Source organism: Strigops habroptila, chromosome 8 (genome assembly GCF_004027225.2).
Source record: "Strigops habroptila isolate Jane chromosome 8, bStrHab1.2.pri, whole genome shotgun sequence".
NCBI classification, from domain to species: Eukaryota; Metazoa; Chordata; class Aves; order Psittaciformes; family Psittacidae; genus Strigops; species Strigops habroptila.
The window spans coordinates 36,002,664-36,020,809 of record NC_044284.2 but is presented as its reverse complement, the minus strand read 5'-3'; the positions used below and the strand labels follow the sequence as shown (position 1 = coordinate 36,020,809).

Below are 18,146 nucleotides of genomic sequence, written 5' to 3'. Positions count from 1 at the left end.
CAGTTGGGTCATTCCCAACCCTAACTATTCTATGATTTGTTTATAGGGTGTAACCTCTGTTCAGTGGAGCTCAGAGGGGTACAGTGACTTGGATGGATCCAGGCCAGGGCTGAGTTGGCACAGGCTGCCAAGGGACCAAAACTGGGGCTGCCTCAGCCATCCCTGGAGGTATCTGGGTGTGGATTGCTGAGACAGGACAAAGTGACCATCTGGTTTGAATTCAGTGATGACTGAACCTCTCACAGGAAGGACCTGTGTCTGGTTTGGTACACTTCAGCAGGTGAAAAGTGTGGAGTTCAGGGGCTAGGAAGGTTAAGAGTCTTGCAGAAGGTCAATGGAGGAGATGGTAAGAGCTGTGGAAGAGTGAACAGGAGACAGGGGGTAGAAGGGGATCAGTGAGATGGGGATGTTCAGGGGATAGGTGGGATTTTCTTCACTTGATATTACCTATGCTATTTCTTTTGGGCACCCAAGATCTGTCCATGGATGAAGAGCTCAGCACGTGCTGGTGCTCCACAGCAATGCCCCTGGTGGCAGTCAGAAGCGCTGCACAAGTAAAGCAGGTGCTTTCTTTCCAGCATCTCGTAATGATGATGTGTTTTTCCAAAGCAGTAAGTGGAAGGAGGTTTGGAGAACAGGTCTGTGAAAGAGCACTTGTGCAAAGGTTGCTAAAGCTTAGCTTGTCAGCCACCAGTTCCTGCTCCTTGCTGGCTCAGAGGCTTTTCAAAGTGCCCCCATGAGCACCAAGGCTGCTGGAAAAAAGAGTTTAAGGAGCTAGGCTGTGTCACTAGACACACAGGCTCAGAACTGCTCTCAGATTCCCTTCTGTTTAGCTTCTCTGCAGACCTCTCATCAAAATTGGCACGAGAATCCTTTCCCTGTCCTTTTTCTACTCTCTTCAGAAGAGAGGTCAATCTTGGTAAATGCATTTCTTAAGGGGCCTAATCCAATGGACTTTTGATTTTGTTTAAACTTCAAGGCACTACTAATAAACATGATAAATTTGTTTCTCTGAACAAATTTTCTCCTCCTCTGAAGTCCAGAATGAGCAGATGCTGTGTTTTCTCTGAACAGCCATGGGCATATATAAGAGATGTGATTACCCTCATTTGGGACTATCTGTAGAAGTTTTCTACAAACGTGACTGTCAGATGGGTGTTTGAAGGAGCATCAGGGCTTGTAAATACATCTGTGTATTGCTCAGGTGCCTGCCAGAGCTCTGAAGTCACTTTGTCAGGGACCACTAATCTTGCTGAGCTCTTGACACCCTCTGAACTGTTTGAGCTGTACCCCTTTAAGTAACACAAAGGAAGATAAAGTTGTATATGTTGTTAGATCTTACCTCTGTTAATGAGTAAAGAAATGTAAACAAGGTTGTTTGGGTATTGTGGGTGACGTTCACCATTCCAGTCAGCTTCTGCTGGCAATGGTATGTGTGTACCCAAAAATTAACTAGAGAATTGCAGTGGCCATGAAGAACAGCTCTATCTGGTCCCAAATATTAGTTTTTAGAGGGTGTGCTGGCAGTTTAAACATCAGGGCCACTGCAGAGAAATAGCTAGTGGTGCTCCTTCCGAGCTGAGTTAGGAAGATAATTTAATTTTTTCTATACCTTCTCTGCAGGAATAATCTTCATTAATCTGGGGAATCACCTGCTTGAGAGCCCACTTCCCAACGAAGCTTGGGGTCTCTGTGCAAGCCACTGGCACAGCACTGCTCGAAAAGAGCCTTGCAAGACCAGTGCTGTAACAGTCTTGGCACATCAGACAGGGTATCGCTGGCACCACCACACCACAGGCTGTGCTGGCAGCTCATGTGGAATTTAAACATCTGGGTTGTCTTGTGGCAGTTTGCAGGGAGCATCCTGCCTCCTTAGAGCCAACTTCAAGAGACCTGGGCTTCCCCAGTCAAACTGGCCAAAGCAAGTGTCTGTCTTTGGTTTGTTCCTTGCAGGGAGCAGCCACAGCTGCTGGTCCATCTTCCCAGAGACATTCTGGTTGTGACTGGCTTATGATCCAATCTGTGTCTGTCACCACAATTCTGTAGTGGGGGAAAGTATGAGCAGAGAAACCCAAAGTGAGGGCTTCTGTGGGCCAGCACTTGCTCCTGTCCCTTCCAGCTGCTGCTCGTGTTGCTGCTTACATCCATGGCTTTTCTCCACAGAACCAGGAGCGAGATTCTGAATAGATGAGGAAAAAGAATTCCTCGTCAATACAAAATCTGAGTGACACTAAGGCCAGACCTGGCTGTTGAATTATGTCTGACTTCGTAGCCCTGCCATATTGACAGCTGCTCTCAGGGCAACCACCCTGGCACGGAAGCATGGGCTCTTGCAACAATAGACCCTGATCTTTGGAAGAGGAGCCTAATCCTACTGTTTAATCCCCCCCTGATTTGCTTATCAGCACTTGTCAATGAGTAAGTTGCTTTTGCAAGGACCCAGGACAGAAAGTCTCTCTGAGCCTTGCCTGCACTGTCTGGCACCTGTGATGCTGGCATGGGGGAGTGTTTGCTAAGCCTGTCTGCCATAGCTGGGGCAAATGTTTTCCTGGCTGAAAATTGGTGGCACACAGTGACCTTCCCAATCTGCCACACCTCCACTGTGCCTGAGCACCAGCCTGTGGCACATCCCACAAGTAGTGGCTGCTGATCTGCGGGGCTCTGGGGACAGGTAGCCATGAGTATGGGCAGGAAGCAGGCATGCTGGCTCAGCCGCCTTTGTGGCATGAGTGTGCCCCAGTGTGCATGCTGGCAGCCACCGATCCAGGGCAGGCACACGGATTTCGGCTCTGCTTTTGCCTGCCATGCTCTTAGAGCCAACTCTGCCCATCCCACAGACATGGTTTGCTCCAAATGGCCTCAGAGAGCAACTGCCCAAGGTGACTCCTTTGAGCTGTTTATCCCTTCCTGGGTTCTTGTGATAGGACATGAGCTGTTTGGTGGATCCTGTTCTGAAATGGCACAGGGGAAGTATTTACCACGTGCTACGGATCAGAGCTTCCTGGTTCATATGCCAGACACACCAACACCACGCAAGTGTCAGGGCTGGGCACTGCTGTGACATGGCTGCCATTCACTGTCGGCTAGCAGAGCCAGCTCATGGGATACAGGCCCTTCCCTGTGCTGGGGCTGTGTAACACATGCCAGCACCCACACCCTGATTATAGCTCCCTGCAAACATTATATGCTTTGATGGGACGTGTGTGTCACTGCAGAGTGCTGCTGATGCTGGTGGCTGAGACTATGGACTGTCTTTCGTGTGGAGGGGAATAGATGTGGTGTTTGCAGAGGGGAAGCCAAAGAGCACTGGCTTAGGAAGGGACTTGGAGGTGCAGAGTGTGAGGTGAGGGCTGCAGCTCAGCTGTGCTCTTGTGAACAAATTGGGGAACTGGTGACCACTGGGGTTGGTACGGGTTAGGGTTATATGTGGCTATAGCCTGGCCAGGCTGTGCAGCAGCGTAATGGCACATGACACCAGGGAGGACACTCCAGCACTGCCCTGGGATAAGGCCTGTTATACCCTCGGGGGTGCACGATCAACTGCTCCTTCATTGCGGGCTTGTGTGTACCTCACTTTGCAGCCACCACAGCCTCCGCTCTCTCAGCTTCCCAGCCCCTCCACAGCATATGTTTTTTGCCTGAAGTTTATCACCTCCTCATTGGAAACAAGACCAGCCTCGCAAGAGGCCCGTGCAAGGGCTCTGAGGCTGATTACGTGGCAGATATGGGGGGTCCAGGTCCCCTCCAGTACCCACCCTGCTGTGCCCACCCGGCAGCAGGCAGGGGCTGTTCACTGGAGGGAGCGGGAACGGGGGTGTGCCGGTCCCGGGACGGAGCCGGAGATGCTGCGGGGAGCCTCGCACGGGGCGGTGGGGGGATCCTTGACCCCCTCACCCCCCACCCCGCTGCATTGGGGTCGGCGCACAGGGTGGTGCTTGGCGCGGGAGGGGCAGAGCTGGTGCCCGGGTACGGGGCCAGGAGTGATGCAGGGTGCAAGGGACCGGTGCGCGGGGCCGGGGAGCAGGTGGCGGGACGAGGGGGCGGTACGGGGCTGGGGCCGGGGCTGGGGGCGGTGCGGTGCCGGGGGCGGTGCGGGACCGGGCAGGGTGCGCGGCGGCGGCGGGGGATGGCGGCGGCGGAGCTTCAGGAGCTGCGGGCGCTGGTGGAGCGGGCGGGCGGGCGGCGGGCCGTGCTGCTGGTGGCCGAGGTGGCGGAGGGGGCCCCGGCGGCAGCCACGTTGTCCGCCTTCGCCCGCGACCTCCTGGGGGAGGAGGCGCCGCCGGGGCCGGGCTGCCGGTCGCGGCGGCGGGTTGTCGGCGGGCGGCGAGGGCTGGGAGCGCGGCTGCTGCTGGTGCTGTGCCGCGGCGGGGCGGCGCGGGGCCGCGGAGCCCGTGTCCGCCTGCGGGAGGTGGTGCGGGACGTGCGCGGCCGCCTGCCCCCGGCACCGCCGCCCGCCGTCGTAGGCGTTCTGCTGCCCGGCGGGGACACGGAGGACGCGGCGGTGCTGGACGCCACGCTGCGGCGGCACTTCCCGGCGCCCGGCACCGTGCAGGCGGCCCGGTACAGCCCCGGCAGCCCGGCAGCCCTGCGCGACTGCCGCGCCGCCGCCTGCCGCGCCCTGCGGGCCGCCCTGCAGCACCCCGCAGGTACCAGTGGGGACCGGCTGGGGGGAAGCGGGTCACCTCACCCTGGGGCCGGGGGTTTTTACAGTGGGATTTGCTCCGTTTTCCGGTGGAATCTACTCCATCCTAATGGGATCTGACCACTCCTGATGGGATCTTCCTCCCCCACAATGGGATCTGGCTTTTCCCATTGGAATCTAATCACTCCTGATGGGATATTCACCCCACCCAATCAGATCTGCTTTCCCCAATGAGTTCTCTTTCATGCTGGTGGGATCAGAGCCTTCCCAATCGATTCTGTCTCTTTCTGGTGGACTTCCCAGCCCTGGCAGCTGGGAAGGACAAACTTCCCAGCAGGTTGGGAAGCACTAGAGCAGCTCACAGATAGCAGGGATGTGGCAGCTGATGGCTGTGACACCATGGGCCATCCATGCTTATGGATGTGTGTTCCTGGGGATGCAGGATTGGGGTGTGGCCCTTGCTGTAGGGTGCAAGCAGGTCCTGGCCTTCCTGCAGGAGAAGGATGCTTGTGCCGACTTTACATAATGAATAAGAACAACAGTAAGTGGATGTTTGCATCTGTTGGTGGCCAGTTTAACCAACATGAGCATGGCAGGATGAAAGCTGGTGTCAAGCAGGGCTTTGAGGAACAGCGCTTGCCCTGGGGTGAAAGGCGAGTCATGTTTGTGGGCAAACGCAGGGTGATGGGCAGCTGGGCAGGCTCTGCTGTCATAGCAGCCACACAAACCAGCCTGGGCTCACTTTAATCTTTGGCACTGTTTGTCTTGGACTGTTTCTCTTTCCTCCTTCCTTCTTTCATTTTTTCCCCAGTTTTCCCTTGCTCCCCATCATTCCTAGAGGCTTTGCTGTCTCTCTGCCTTTACCCCCAGGAATCCTGGCACTTGCCTGCAGCACCACATCGACAGGGTCCTCTGGGATCCCTGGGACATGCGAATGGTCAGCAGCAGCTCAGGTGCTTCTTTCCATCAGCTCAGTCCAGAATCCTGGATCTGAATGTTGAGGTGCTTTGAAGTGGCTGGGAGTCACTGTGAGGGTTCAGGCTTGTCTTCTGCCAACTCTTTCTACTGAAGTATGCATGATCCCCTTCCCATCTTCTTTCACATACTTTTGTCTTCCTCACTTTGCTCCCACTGCAAGAATTTCTGGTGTGCTCCCACATGCCTGTGAGCCCTTCAGTTCTGGTCACAGCAGCCTGGTGGGGCAGCAGCTGCAGAGACAGAAGAACATCCCTGCATATGTGACCTTTCTCTACCTCCGCACATTGCTGGTGCTTGGCTCAGAACATGTATTTTTGTGGCTAGCTGTGGATTTGCCCTGATACTCTGCCTAGTCATGTAAGTGTCTCGGGACCTGCATGTGTAATGAGGACGCTTATCAGCTGCAGGATTCAATCTTAGACAGGGGCAGCTTCTTTCCATGCCCCTGTAAGCCCTACCTTCCAAAATCTCCACATGGCCAGAGGGATCTCAAGCGCAGCTGTGCCTCTGGGGACGTGGGGACCTGGCAGTGCCAGGCACCAGCTTTATCGCAGCCTGGTCTCCTTCCACTCATGGCTTTCCCCACAAGCAAGGCACAAGGGGAATAGTATCTTTAATGTAATGTGAGGGAGGACTGTGGAAAAAATGGGTGTGGGGCTGCAGAGCACCCTGCAAGGCAGGTTCTAGGGATGCCACCGTAAGGATGTCCTCAGTCCGGGCTGAGCTTGTCTTGTTTCCCCTCTTGACCCCGAAAAGGGCTTGTGCTAAGCTGAAAAAAGATGCCTTTGCATCTGGATAAGGATGCTGGGAGGTGTAGAGAGTGTAAAACTCTGTGTACCTTATGCCTGTGCTTATGCCTGTTTTATTTCTGCCCAGCTTCAAAGCCTCTTCCTCTTCCACATACATTGCTGCTCCGCTCTGCCTATGACAGTTGCTCTGGAGCTGCAGCCCTCCTTCCTGTGCTGGGAATGTCCTGGACACTGTCATTTGCGCAGTGGATGTGGGACAGGAATGGCAGTGGGGTTCCTGTATCTCTTGGGTCTACGCAGGATTGTGTTGGGCTGCTCTCCTGCCATGTATCAGTGGTGGCCAGAGTCCCCACTGCACTGCGAGGAGGGGATGTCTTTACAGCTGGAGGTTTCGGTTTATTGACTGGCAGGAAAGACTGCCACTGTGAACCCTCTCATGTCGCAATGGTTTGATAAGCTGAAGGACACTGAAGTGGTTTATCATTTGTTATCCTATTTCAATGGAGTTACTGAACTGCTGCTGTTGGAGACCATTTAAAATATGCTGGTGTAGTGTTTTACAAGCTGCTATAGTGTTTTACTGTAATGGCTTGAAAGCCTGTAGTAACTTGCTGTGACCTTCATTGTCCTGCAGAATAAATACTATACATTGATTGAGGCTACATGCTCTCTGCATTTTGCAAGCAGTTACAGCAGTAGTTTTCAGTATGTTGCAAGTCTGCGTGTCCAGCAAGTCTCCCTGGGAGGGAGGAATTGCTTAATAAAGCGGGGAGCAGAGAATAGGTTGATGTGGCAAAAGCTGTGTGATAATATGAAAGAAAAACTTCCTTCTGCAGGAGTGCCCTAACCGTGTCAGTCCCCAGCGTGTGCCCACTGAGCTCCTGCCAGGTTTCTTGCTCTGGGCTACTGCATCCCGGATGGTTTTGGCAGTGAGGTACCAAAGTAGAACCTGACACTGGAGACAAATTTCCATGGTAGCAAAGAGGTTTCTGCCTGAAATAAGGATGGTCAGGAGCTGCTTTGTGCTTTCCAGGGGTGGGCTCTGTGGAGTGGACCCGTTTTTGCCATGAGGCATTGAGCTTGTGGAGGGGAGATGTGAGTTCCAGCAGGGAGGTGGAGGAGCAGCATGGCTGACCCGTTGCTGGTCTGAACTCATCTTCTCTCATTTATTCAGAAGAGGTGAAAGACAGGGAGAGGTGGAGGCTCCCATCCTTCCTGCGGTGCATTTCTTGGAGCCGGAGGAGTTGGAGAAAAGACCACAAAGCAAAAGCTGCAAACAGCATTCATGAAGGTATGCCCAGCTCCCTCCCTTGTACTCCTGCCCTGATTGTCAGAGGTTCCTCACTGACTCCTTGGTTGTCCTGATGCCCAAACCCCTTGCTGGTGGCCTCCTTAAGCTATTTCCAGCTCTGCAGCTGATGTCTCTTCCCTGGCTATAGTTTGGACAGAAACTGAAGACAACCTATGCACGTCTGGCTGCTGTGTTGCTGTCTTCCTGTTTTCTGGCCTTTTGCGTGTCTAAATAAAATCATGTGAGGTCCAGTGCCCAGCTACACCCCTGGGAGCACTGCTGAACTCAGATGTGTTTTACCAGAGTTTCTGGCAGCAGAACTGCTGTCTGTCTAAACAATGATTTGGAAGCATCACCCTGATCTTACATGATGTTTTCTGCAAACGCAGCTGGAAGGAGTGTTTCCAAACCACTTGCATTCGAGGCTGGCTGAGAGGAGGAAGAGTGCAGTCAGCCTAGGGCTCCCTGATTCCAAAGGAGATTGTTCAGGTAGCAAACAGCCTAGCGTTCAGCCTTTGCTGTACCATTGGCACTGCTGCTTGCCTTTCCCAGCAATGATTTTCTTTTTGCAGAAATGCCTCCATGCAGGAAGCTATAAGGTGTGTGGTACGGAGATCCGGGCTGCTCCACAGAGCACATAGAGGAGGGGGAAGTGCCTTCACTGTAAATAGGATAGGATAGAACAGAATAAACTGGAATAGAATAGAATATTTTCAGTTGGAAGGAATCTACGATAATCATCTAGGCCAACTGCCTGACCACTTCAGGGCTGACCAAAAGTTAAAGCATGTTATTAAGGGCATTGTCCGAATGCCTCTTAAACACATTAAATGCTTAAAAACCATAAGGCTTGGAGAAAACAACTGAGAAACAAGCTTTGAGACTTGTCCTCTAGGGTCAGAAAATTTAGTGCCTGATCTTGCTGTCAGTGCCCGGCAGGTGGCCACGCAGTTTGTTCCGATATTTCTGAGACGGCAGGAGGCCAGGGAGCTGGGCTGTGTGCTCCTTTGCTCATAGATAACCCCTGTTTGTTGAAGCAGTGTGGAGTTTGTAAACCAAAATGAAAATCAGTTATAAAAAAAATCAGCTGTGCTTAGGTTGTGAGTAGATATCAATGGCTTCATCCCGTGTGTTCTTTTCATCTTAAGTTGCATTTTGCATGAATAAAGGTCTCCCATTTAGATCTCCCTTGACCTCACTCTGCTCTTTGCAGATGACCTGCAGGACCCTGAGGAAGAAGTGGCTCTGACCAGCCTGTCCCCCAATGGAAACTACGAAGAAGCTGCTGGAGACACAGGCACTTAGAAATGCTGGGCGCCCAGCATAGTCCATGTCCCTGATCCGCCCAGTGGATTTGGAGCAGTGGGAGGAGGAGCTGGTGCATGCCCACTCACCTTCTCCTCTGAGGACCCACCACTAACAAGAGAAGCTGCTTAGCTTGCTACGGTCTTCTGTAGCTGCTGACAGCAAAAGGTCCATGCCAGAGAGCCATCCTCTGCTGCGCCCTGCTGCCAGGGGGTGTCTGGAGCTGCTGCTGGACACTGGGCTTCTGAGAAGTACTTTGGGGATTTATCCCACGTCCTGGGCGAGATGATGTTGGAACTTTGAGTGTGAAATGCAGCCACTTGCGTGAAGAATGAGGAATGCTTTCTAATTCTGAGCAAAGTTCCCTGCTGAGATTGCCAGGGCTAACCTCCCTGGTAAGAGGATTCTGCTGCCTTGTTTTCTTGCTTTATTGCTGCTTTGAAGTTCCCACCCTTTCCCTGATCAGGGAAAAAAAAAAAAAAAAGGACAACCTGGTGGTATGGATACTGCAATGGCTACAGAAAAGGCTTGAATGTAGCTGTATAACATGAAGAATGCATTAACAGCCCACTGTGGGCAGTAAGAATAACTCAGAAGATCCTGATAGCAATGGCAGCTGGAGCAAAGTGTGATTTGGAAGCAGGACCCATCCCTCTGGCTTGTCTTGGTGCTCACAGACTGACTGATGGTTTGCCTGGGTTGCAGCAGGTGGCAGGTGGACACTAAGGTGTGGCTGATGCTAGATGGGGTTATGGGAGAGGCCCATCTCGCTTTGGACATTTCCACAGCCATGTGATAGCAGGTGTCGGAGGTGGCCTGCAGCACGAGAAGCTGTGGCTGCTTCATAAATAAACAGAAAAATAATCTATTTAAGTTGTTCCAAAAGGCTGCATGTAGCTGTGGGGCAACACAATTAATTACAAATCCTTGGTTTATGAGGAGTATTACTATAAGGCTAAGGATACCTTTTTTATTCTTACTTTAATGCAACATAAAACAGCTCTTGTATTATTTTTAGCACAAGCTCTGGGTTTTGTTTGGGGCTACCTGTCCTTTTGGAGTTTCATCCAGCTCAGACCAGAAACTTCAACCTGCCACCTCCTGCCTACCTCTTCTCTGAGTTAGCTCCTGAATTATGTCAGTACATTCTCCATACATCTGTCCTCTCTCTGGCTCTTTTATTCGCAATGGCAACTGAAGTGTCTGCAGTCCTGCCAGCTCTGGCCTGCACTTCATCCCAGCAGTGTGCCTTTGGCATCTTCCTAGCTCTACCTGGAGCAGGGGATGGCTTTTGTACCCAGCTCTGCCTGTGACCATGATCATCAATGTTTTTCAACAAACCTTTTTTCTGTGCCTCAGTTTCCCCACCAGTAGGATGGGGACAGCAGTGCCCACCTACCTCGCTGGGGTTATGATGGTGATGCTGGAGCAGAGCTTAGCAGCTCTCGGGTTTAGAGTTGGTGCTGCTTTGCCCTTTTGGCTGGGAGAGAGTGGTGGAAGGTGCCTGGAGCATGCTGGTGGCGTCTAGTGGGAGAGAGGGGGAGAGTTTGCAGGTGTGCTCAGCAAGTCTCTACGTTATCATGTTGCTTGTTTGAATGTGTTGTGATAGGCCTAGTCTACATAGGAAAGCTTGGTCTACATAGCTTCACCTGAAACGCAGCTGTAATATGCTGTAGCTGCTCATAAGGTGGTGGGAGGGGGTAGGTGGGTGCTAAGCATTTGAGAAAGGGCATGTCGCATCTCTTCACAGCAGAAACACTTTCCTGTGTGGTGTGGGCTGGGGAGAGCGAACCTAGGAGGCAACTGACGTGGGCAGAGATGGCACCAAACCAGTTCTTCTTCCAGCCTGCAGGATTTTTGTAGGTTTTCTTTGCTTATGACCAGGAGGAAAATAGAAATGTAACCAAGTGACTCAATAAAGTCACTCGGTGTGGGTGGCTGTATTTATGATCCCGGGCTTCAGCACCTGATAGTGAGTGCATCTTAGCAAGATGAAGGTATCCTCCTGCTCTGTCCCAGGCATGAGCACGTGTGTGTGCTGTGCAGTGAATTCCCTCTGCTCGTATTCACAGTAGAGTCCAGGTCGCTGCACAGTTACGTACTTTCCTAATAAAGCCCTTGGTTAGGTGAGTCCAGTAGGACTTCATAGTATGATCAGGTGTATCTTTGTTTTCTTGCAGTATTTGGCCTTTGCCACCTAGAATTTACCAGTGAAGAGGTTGCCCAAGAGGCTTGCAGTTAAACCTATCTTAGTGCTACAAATCCAATGGATTTATTTATTGTTAATTTTTAAGTAAATCATGCAAGTTTACCCTTGCAGTGAGACTTTTGTGGAAGCGGATGAACTGCCTGAGGTTTAGAAGGTGTGAGAATACAGTTGATCAAAAGTATTGTTTTCCTTTGACTGAGGAATAAAAATGACTTGAATTTTTAATTTTTTCTTCTTTTTTTTTCCTTTTTTTCTTAATTTTTTTGTTTGTTTGTTTTTTTATTCAATAGCTGGGCATGTGGAGATGCAGCAGATAGTTTTTCCATGTTTAATTGATTTAATAATTGAAGGGCACTGTGATCTTACATGATTGCTGTAAAAATAAAGACATTTAATTTCTGAAATGGCATGTACTTCAGTTTGGTTTTTGTTTGCCATGGTGTTATCTGTAAAGTAGCATTATGTGTGGTTTGACTGATATTTCTCTTGATTTAAATAAAAGGTATATTGGGAAGGATGGAAGTGGCCCCAGCGTATGGTATCCAGAAGATCATCAGAATTGGTCTGTGTGGAGCTCAGGTAGGCTGCTCACCTGCGGGCAGTGGGGAAAGCTGTAGATCTTCTCAGTTGTCTGAGAAGAGCAGAGCTGACACTCTCGGCATCGTGATCAGGGCTCTGATAACTGTCATTAATAACATTCACCAACTGAGGCCATAAGGTTTCCTCGAAGAATTGAAGTCCTTCAGAAAGTATTTTTTCCTATTTACCAGAAACAGGCAGAAACCAATGCTGCTGAAGTCTGGGCGCTTTGCTCTCTTATGCAGCACCATTGCTGCTGAGCTGGGTTTTCCTTGGTGCAAACCCACTAGCCTGAACTTCCCATCTGCCTGTACTGGAACCAAAACGGGAGCTGAAGTAACCCCACGCTCCTCCACGACTGGGTACATCCGTGCGTGCGGGACCTGGAGGCAGCGCTGCGCCGCCGAGTGACCCCGCAGCCCCCGGCCCTCGAACGGCGCGCGGGGGACACCGCGGGGGCCCGCGGGCCGCCTGCGAGGACCCGCAAAACACAGCTGTCCCGCTCGCGCCTGGCTGCTTTCCCACCGCCCCGTGCAGGCGATCGCCACGGGCACCCTTCCCGGGAGCAGCGGAGTTCTGCCGGAAGGGGCCCTTCGAGGCACTTCCGGGCCGGGCGGCAGCGGAGCGGCAGCGGCGCGGATCCCGGGCGGCGGCAGCACCGCACCTGGGCCGGAGCGGACACCACCTTCCCCCGCACCTGGGCCGGGCGGGCGGCACCATGATCACCTCGGCCGGTGAGGGAGCGGCGCGGGGTAGCGTTGCCCGACGGGGTTTCGCTGAGTCAGGGCCGTGACTGGGCACCGCCGCAGGCCGCGGGGGCTCCGGCCGCGGCGCTTCGTGGGGCCGCCCATCACCGGGGCCTCCCCCCGCCCCGGGCACCCCCTACTGGTGGTCGCCATGCGCCCCGGCGGGAGCTGGAGGCCGCCCCGGTGCCCGGGAGCTCGCCACAACCGGCGTTTTAAGCCTGAGCCGCGGGCGGGCTGTCCGGTCCCCGCCCGTGTCCTGGGGCGGCCTCCCCGCCCGCTCCGGTGCTGCAGCGGCCGGAGCGGGGCGGCCCTCCGCCGGGCTCGGTGGGACGCGCGGGAGGCAGAGGCGGGTGCTGCCCGCCCCGGCGCCGCGTCCTCTTTCTGTCGGTGCCTCGTGAGGGCAGCGTGGTGGTTTTGCGGGTCCACCTGACGGTGGGGTGCGCAGCAGTGAGTTGAAGGGCCTCGCCTGCTTAAAGCGAATAACCCATAGGAGGTATAAACCCTAGGTGGTGGGGTCTGTAGGAGTGCAGCAGGGAATGAGAAAAGGGGAGGAGGCAGACTTGAACTTTACAGGAGGTCAGAAATGCAAATGCCTTGCAGAGGAAAAGCCAGGTTAAAGAGTCCAGGCTAATGAAATGTGTGAGGAGCTAAGAAAATAGGAGAGGTATTTCCAGAAGTACTCAGGCCAGAAACTAATATGTAACCGGTGTGACTTTATGAGAGAAACAATGTAGAGGGTAATAGTTTGTAAACAGCTTTATCTTTCTGAACCCTTTGCTTTATGTTTCAGTGTTATTTTAATTGAGAAGTAAGAATTCCTTTCAAAGGGATTTTAAAAAGCTAAAAAAAGTATGTTGAATAGGAGTAAGATTTTTTCTTCCTGATAGGTTAGGTAAGCACATGAGCTTTTTTAAGTAGATAAATGAAATCATACATTTGGAATGGAGTTGCTGAAAGGAGCGCTGTGGGCTGGGCTCCTGAACCTGCCTTCCTTGCTGAAGGGCCACAACAGTGCTGCTTCAGTTGTTGTTACAGACGTGTCTAGCCTGGGTTTAAAAAAGTCTGATAATGGAGGTTCTACAACCTTGTTAGGCAAAGTGAGTAACTCTCTTACTGTCAGAAAACGTGCCACCAAACCTCAATCTTTGAAGCTCCAAATAAAGCTTGGTCTTACTATTCCTCTTTGTATCTGACACAAAGATCAGATTATTCCCTTTCTGCTGGCAGCTGCCCTGTAGTTGTGTGACCTCTGTACCCTTCCCTGATTTCCACAGACTGACCAGTCAACCTGCCTAAGTCCTGATTGTTGGACTTCTTTGTTCTTATTTCTCAGTTCTGAACACCCTGGTTTGCTCGTAACTCGTAAAACGTGGTGCCCAGCACTGGATGCAGTGGTCTGGCGCAAGTGTGTCGGTGCCAAGCAGGTGGAAGGATTCCTTCATATATGTGTCAAGAAACACTCTCACACACCTCCCTGTGAAGTCTGGGTTCTCTTCCTTACACTGCAGCCATATGATACTATTGTCGTGTTTCATCTCAATCCACTGTACTGTTCAGATTCCTTTCTATTTTTGTACATTTTAGTTTTGACCTGCACACTCTCCTTTTAGATTTGTCAAGATCTTTTGAAAGGCAAGTTCAGCCCTCCAGTAGGCTTGCTGGCCTTTCCAGTTTGATGTCTTATTTAGATTTAAAAGGTTAGCAATCTATACAACAGATGAAAGATTAAAAGCAGTGAATTGCGTTGGATTTCAATCAGATGCTATTCCAACCTTTTCAGTCGCAACCTTGCAGTCTGACAGTGAAACCATTTATAACCATTCTTCAGATTGAGCTCCCCAGATAACCTCTCTTCCGGTTATGTCAGATAAACAATATTTCTGTAGCTGTTTGTACAAATGTTCTGGGACAGCATCCCAGGTGATTTGACATGATCTTTATGCCCCTTGGGGAAGTGGGAAGTGACTTGCTAGAAAGCAGTCAGCAAACTACTGATGGAGCTGGAAGTAACTCCCAGATTCTCTGAGTTCCTAATAGTTCCTAGCTGAGTTCCTCAGTTCTGAGTCTAATATCTTTTCCTCTAAGAAGGATCATCCTTTATAAACAGCGTACCTTTTCAGTTATACATTCTGAACTATTTTATATCATGTTTAATACAAACTTGGATCTGATCATTGAATTTTGATACTGAAGATTTTTAAACCTGCATTCCAGAGACAGTTGTCTTCCCTATTCTGTTGGTTTTGAACTACATAACATGTTCACTTTCAAAACGGAGCGAGTCCAAAACTGACTATGATCTTGTTTTGCAGCTGGAATTATCTCTCTTCTGGATGAAGAAGAGCCACAGCTCAAGGTAATCTGTTACATCTGGGAGAGAATAACAACAAATGTGTTATGTTGAGAGCTTGAAATCAAAATGAGTGGATCTCAATAATTAATGGTTGGACAACAACAGGTGGGCCTTAAATCATATCTAGTCCAAAAGCGGAAAGGAAGGGTTTAAGTAACGTGATAACGAATGGCAAACTTCCTTGTTTTGAACATGGATCAAAATGGAGCTTTGCATGCAAAGATCTCTAGTCACTAAAACTCCCAGCTCTCTGATGATAATGGCGCTTTGTTAATTAAGTGTTCCAGAGACTGCATTTTGACTACATAAAATTCAAAGCTGAAGAGCATCTCAAGTTTTTAACATAATTTAAGCAATGTAAAACAAAATCACAGTTACAGTTTTCACTAAGGGGGGGGGAATCACGATAGTAGTAGGAGAGAGAAATAGCAACAGAAACTTCACAGTCTGCAGACTGTATGAATCCATAGGACATCACCAAACACTCGAAGTGGTGGTGTATTGATGATGCTTGCTAGTTACTTGAATAGTTAACATAGTCCCTTTTAGGAGGGGGATCTGCATCTTGTAGTATTAGTAATACCTTAAATGTTTTGCTTGGAAACAGTCATAGGTGGCGATAAATCGGAGTGAGGCCTGCTTTTGTGCTGTACTGATTACAAGTGGGCTGATTTTAGTCTGGATATTGTTTATCTGCTAAGTACTGTGTCCACATAAGTAAATAGAGTTGGCTGGTGTAGACCACAGGCCAAATCTATGTGCTACATGAAGGTTGCCACAAAGATTTGAAAACTTTGTATTTTAAGGATTAAGGATTCCTTAAAAACTTTGTATTTTAAGGAATTTTAGCCAGTCGTTCATCAGAGAGAGAGGCTTTGGGAAGGAACATCGGGGTTGTCTTACCTGTTAAATGAACAGCCCTTTATTTGCAAAGGACTTGGAAAGTTTAGTGAATGCTTGCTAAGATCTTTTAAAGCAGAATTTGCTGTTGAAATGGGTCAGTGTTTATGATATTCGTCTTAGGTGGTACTTCATTTTTACTGGGGAAAGGTAATAAATGCATTTTTTATGTAATGTAACTTTTTATTGTCTTTTGTAGGAGTTTGCTCTTCACAAGTTGAATGCTGTTGTCAATGACTTCTGGGCAGAAATCTCTGAGTCAGTGGACAAAATGTAAGCCACTTGCTACTTCAGGGCATGCTCCTTAAAAAGAACAGGAGATATGAAGTGAATGTAATTCTGGTTGCTTGATACTGGCTAGTACAGCATCTAGCTCCATATTTTCTGGAAAGCACTAGTATAGAGGATTTGGGGTTGGAGCTATAGTCCCAAAGTTGCAAGTTCGGTGAAGCTGTCATGTGGCCTTAAAGAGAACTGAGCACACAGAGCTGATGCTGTTCTCTCTCTCCTTTGCAGTGAAGTTCTCTATGAAGATGAGGGCTTTCGGAGTCGGCAGTTCGCTGCTCTAGTTGCTTCTAAAGTTTTTTACCACCTGGGAGCTTTTGAGGAATCACTGAACTATGCCCTGGGAGCAGGTGACCTCTTCAATGTCAACGACAACTCGGAATATGTGGAGACGATCATTGGTAAAAAACTATTGCTGCAAAAGAAAAGCTCTTGTACCTTTGAGATTTTACTCGATTTAGCTGCTTTTCTCCATATTCCTTTTTCTCTCCTTGTATTCATTTAAAGTGATGTTGCAGCTAATTTTACTGAGTTTATTTGTGCTTTCTTTCTTCTGCTTCGGGATTCTGTAATGGAACTGACTTGGGAGTTCTGGCATTTTTTTTTATTCTTAACCCTTATTCTATTGCAAGTTCCTGATAGGAAGATAACTTTGGTTGTTTATTGTCCTTTCTCTCATTTGTGTGCTAATGTTTTTATAAATTTCAGCATAACTTTGGAAATAATCAACTAATAAGTGTAGCTGCAGGCCTGATTGAGGAGTAAAACCTTTTTTTTTTATCCATCCTTAATAAGATAGCAAGTCAGATGCTGAATGCATGTATAATTCGAATGTCTTTTGAAAATCTTGTCTGCTGGATCATTTACTTTGTACAGGACGTGATGGACCAGGACTGGCTTTCAATCTCCCCAGCTAGTGCTTACAGTAGAGCTAGGAAGTCTGTTACTGCTGTTTCCATATTTATTTAAAATATTCCGTTTGAACAAAGATTATGTCTTTGGTTCCATTTTAAAAATATCTGCTTGTTTTGAACACTAAGAGCAGAGTTTATTAGAAGAGAATATTAGTATCTTCCACTACTGTCTGTATATGAGTACACAAATAGTTCTTGTGCCTCACCTTTGTTAGTTTCTCGTATGCTGAATTTGCTGGTAGAACGTCAGTGTGCATATACTGATCTCTTCATCAGCAAACATCTAGGAAGTTGACTCCCATTCATATTTATTCAATATCTTTTCAGCAAAATGTATCGACCACTATACCAAGCAGTGTGTGGAGAATGCAGAGCTACCAGAAGGGGAGAAGAAGCCTGTTGATGAAAGGCTAGAAGGGATAGTGAACAAAATGTTCCAGCGGTGCTTGGATGACCACAAGTACAAGCAGGCCATCGGCATTGCTCTAGAGACACGCAGGCTGGACATCTTTGAGAAAACCATCCTTGAATCGGTATGTGCAAGAGCCAGGAGGGGCAGGTAGCCAGTCTCTTCCAGGCATGGAGTCAGAAGTGAAGTGCGGGATCCATGTTGCTATGAAACTCGCCCTGCTTTGTATGAACAGAATAAAAGATGAAAGTTAGGGTGTTTGGTTCATCATGTTCATGGAAGGCAAAGCCACTTAAGGCTATGGAGTATAGAGAGACCCCTAACTTTAAGAAATCCCTGAGCAGCAAGTTGCTGCGAGAATATTTCCAGGAAGCTTGGCTATCTACCCTCTTCTTAAGGTATTCCCTGTCAGCTACTAGCAGAAATACAATGCTGGACTAGGCAGACCTTAGATCTGGTGTAATGTAAGAAAAGCTGTTGTATTTTGCTGTGCCTGTCATCTGCTGTAACACTGGGAAGGGATCCTTAGGGCTAGGTGATTTATTTATGGCAGGCAAAAGCAAATAATCCAGTAATTGTGTGAGCTGCTCTAGTTTTCAGTAAGTGGCTGTGTGCAGTATTAGCCTGACCTGAGTGCAAGGTGGTAGGTACAGACTGGCCTTAACATCTTTCAGTGAGGGTTTAAGGTAAGTCATATTACCCAGTAATAGCAGTAAGAGAAGCATGCCTGTAGTCATTTGCAGCAGCTCAACAGTTGTGTGTAATCTGGTTATGCTGCAGTATCTC

General features: G+C 49.5%; 2 protein-coding genes across 4 annotated transcripts in view; both read left to right on the top strand.

The window, feature by feature from the left end:
- Positions 1-4,088: 4,088 nt before the first annotated feature.
- C8H2orf72 (chromosome 8 C2orf72 homolog) lies at positions 4,089-11,691 on the top strand. The gene is made up of 3 exons (XM_030493497.1): positions 4,089-4,646; positions 7,544-7,660; positions 8,874-11,691. The coding sequence occupies exons 1-3, from the start codon at positions 4,127-4,129 to the stop codon at positions 8,963-8,965; spliced, it is 729 nt and encodes a 242-aa protein (XP_030349357.1). The 5' UTR covers positions 4,089-4,126; the 3' UTR covers positions 8,966-11,691.
- Positions 11,692-12,338: 647 nt separating this feature from the next.
- Positions 12,339-18,146, top strand: part of PSMD1 (proteasome 26S subunit, non-ATPase 1) — a 69,721-nt gene continuing 63,913 nt past the window's right edge. For 2 of the 3 annotated variants that reach the window (XM_030493493.1, XM_030493492.1), the window contains exons 1-5: positions 12,355-12,487; positions 14,812-14,855; positions 15,952-16,025; positions 16,269-16,438; positions 17,279-17,484. In XM_030493493.1, the coding sequence (XP_030349353.1) occupies positions 12,472-12,487; positions 14,812-14,855; positions 15,952-16,025; positions 16,269-16,438; positions 17,279-17,484 (510 nt within the window). In that variant the 5' untranslated portion in view covers positions 12,355-12,471. Of the gene's footprint in view, positions 12,488-14,811; positions 14,856-15,951; positions 16,026-16,268; positions 16,439-17,278; positions 17,485-18,146 lie in introns of all 3 variants that reach the window. The other variant, XM_030493491.1, reaches the window with a different exon arrangement.

Bases quoted from the DNA above. Each gene is read 5' to 3' on its own strand.
- C8H2orf72 (XM_030493497.1), top strand. From the start codon at position 4,127: ATGGCGGCGGCGGAGCTTCAGGAGCTGCGGGCGCTGGTGGAGCGGGCG. The intron at 4,647-7,543 runs GTACCAGTGGGG...TCATTTATTCAG, and splicing joins CGCCCTGCAGCACCCCGCAG to AAGAGGTGAAAGACAGGGAG. The intron at 7,661-8,873 runs GTATGCCCAGCT...TGCTCTTTGCAG, and splicing joins TGCAAACAGCATTCATGAAG to ATGACCTGCAGGACCCTGAG.